The 2,599-nt window shown below is 22.1% G+C and overlaps 2 protein-coding genes across 2 annotated transcripts in view; one reads left to right on the top strand and one right to left on the bottom strand. All coding sequences in view use genetic code 6, as the record gives it.

Annotated features, from left to right (window-relative positions):
- Positions 1-229, top strand: part of TTHERM_001198180 (hypothetical protein) — a gene marked incomplete at both ends in the record, with an annotated part of 454 nt that extends 225 nt beyond the window's left edge. Inside the window, one exon of the mRNA XM_012795836.1 lies at positions 1-229. This exon is cut by the window's left edge and continues 130 nt beyond it. Coding sequence (XP_012651290.1) covers positions 1-229 — 229 coding nt within the window.
- A 702-nt stretch (positions 230-931) lies between these two features.
- The window catches only part of TTHERM_01198170 (transmembrane protein), a gene marked incomplete at both ends in the record, with an annotated part of 2,648 nt that continues 980 nt past the window's right edge, over positions 932-2,599 (bottom strand). The window contains one exon of the mRNA XM_001008895.4: positions 932-2,599. This exon is cut by the window's right edge and continues 795 nt beyond it. Coding sequence (XP_001008895.4) covers positions 932-2,599 — 1,668 coding nt within the window.

Raw genomic sequence — 2,599 nt, 5'->3', positions numbered from 1 at the left:
TAAAAGAAGACCAAGAGTTAGATAAACAGTAAATAAAAATATTGGTAATAGTAAAGACCAAATTATCTAATAAAACCACAAAGGCTTTAAATTTTAATATTATGAGAAGAAACAATCTATAGACTTACTGGTAAGGCTCAAAGAATTACCAGATAGCAATAATGGGACTTTAAAATAATTAGGGATATTAACTGAAAAAAAGCTAAATAATGATAATATTTAAAGATGATCTGTAAAAATCTTTGATAATATTTGTGATTTTTCTGAGATTTTTACTATTAAATTAAAAAAACCTAATTAACAAGATTATTCTTCAATATTAAAAATTACATGTTGATCCTAAGTATAAGATATCTGATTTATTAATAAAGTAACCAGCTAGTTTAGCCTATAATTTATTTATAATTGTTCTTAAAATAGCTAATATGTAAAGAGAGATTAGGAGGAAAAATAATATATTTTCAATTAATATATTTAACAAATTTTCAGTGCAGCTATAGCATGTTCCAGGGCTATACATTTCAGAATACTTATGTCCCCAAATCTATCCATACACATCACAAGAATAGCACAGTGGACCCTTATAACCTTTTAAGCAATATTACTAAATTGAAAAATAAAAATATTAAATAGACTATAAAATTAAAAAATTAAATTTATCATCACTATTTTTTTAAAATTTAATTACTCTTATTCATCATATTTTAATTAATTTCCAATTTTTTCATTACAAAGTCAAAGATTTTAAAATTTTTTTGATGAAAAAATTTAGTCTGTTAAAATATTTAATCCTTAAGTAATGAAGATTGATAGTATAGTATTTTTAAAATTAAATTTGCATTAAATCAAAACAAAAGGTCTATTGATAAAGAAAATTGGAAATTTATTTATTTATATAACTCTTAAAATTTAATTTATATATTTTTAGAAATCAATTTTTTGTATTTAAAATGAAAAAAAAGAATTTTTTTTAAACAAATACTTTTGATTCCGGAGATTCTGCTTGGCAAGCAAGAGGATTAAAATTACAATAAGATATTATATCAGTATTTTCATTTTTTCTCCAATATCCATTCTTTAAAAGAATTGTTGATTTGAAGCATTTAACAGCTGATTCTGGGCATTATTAACATTCAATATCTTATTTATTTAAAGAATACTTACCTTCTTAACAATTATCACAAATGATAGAACTACTATATTATTTAACTATTTATCCTATCTCGCAATCATCAAAATTAAAAACTATATTTTTAATAAGTTATTCCTATTTTTGATATATATTTCCTCTTGAATCTACAAGCTAAGGGAAAATATTCGAAACAATTTAAAGGTTCATTTAACTTTTTGGTTTGTATATCACTTATGTATTTAATTAATATCCACCACTTTAAACAAATTATTTTGTTTCAAACTATCCTATACACTGAATTTATTAGTTTGACTACTCCCATTATAATGAAACACTTATTTGCTACATTATTGCAAGAACATCATCGCTGTACATAAGACTTTCAAACTGACTAGCTTTAGATATTAACAGAGGGCTTTCTTCCTCATCAATCAACTATATTTTTTCAAAATAAATGTAGTCCCCACTTTTAAAGTAATTTATATTGATAGAGTTATTTGCAATTTATGATTTAATTGTATCACCTGATGTTTTTATATCATTTATATTTATTTTTATACTTTTTAAAGTAGAGCCTATATTACTACCATACAATTTTGCAATATTCTAATTTATTGTATTATTATAATTAATTCCATTTTATAAATCTAAAACGAAATCAGGTACAACCTATTTATAGTATACTCCTCCACCAATTATAGCTTTATTGTTAAGGATAGTAGTGTTTTTTAAAGATAAATTTGCATTTTATAAGCTTATAGCTCCACCAGTTGATAAGTAGGCTTAATTTTCTAAAAAAGTACTATCTTATATTACAGCATTTCCAATTTGTATCATATTTATAATGCTTATGGAACCTCCATTTTCTTTTAAGCACTAATTTAATTAGAACAGAGAATTTAAAATCTAAATATTTTAGTTTTCTACTGAATAAATTGATCCACCAAACCCATTTGCATTTATATTGTTTTGAAATTTACTATCAGTTATAATAATGTTCTTAGAATTTTTTATTAATAAAATAGATGAGCTGATATTATCAAAAACATTTATATTTTAAGCTTTTAGTGTTTATATTTTTAAATTATCCAGACTTTCTAATTCAATCAAAGAATTTTATATTCTAAAGTTTGTAATCTAAAAAGATGATATTAAAGTATATCCACTAAATCCTAACTAATTCATAGATAAAAGTGTTACATTGTTATTATTAGTATTTAGATCTTAGATAATGCAATTATTATATTTTGAAATAAGTAAAATTGCTTATAAATTTGTTTGCTCAACTTGATTATTAATAACTCTTGAATTAAATATTTAAATCTTCTTAATATTTAACTGTCCAGCAATAATAGTGAAACAGTTTGTTATTATGTCTAGCTAATATATATATATGCCTGAAATTTAAATTATATTTACTTCAATTTCTAAGGTAATATTTGTAGAATTAGTCAAATGTGATATTTT

The sequence above is a fragment of the Tetrahymena thermophila genome, assembly GCF_000189635.1.
Source record: "Tetrahymena thermophila SB210 genomic scaffold scf_8254797, whole genome shotgun sequence".
Taxonomy (NCBI): Eukaryota; Ciliophora; class Oligohymenophorea; order Hymenostomatida; family Tetrahymenidae; genus Tetrahymena; species Tetrahymena thermophila.
The sequence above is the reverse complement of the archived record's forward strand: the minus strand, read 5'-3'. Positions and strand labels throughout refer to the sequence as shown.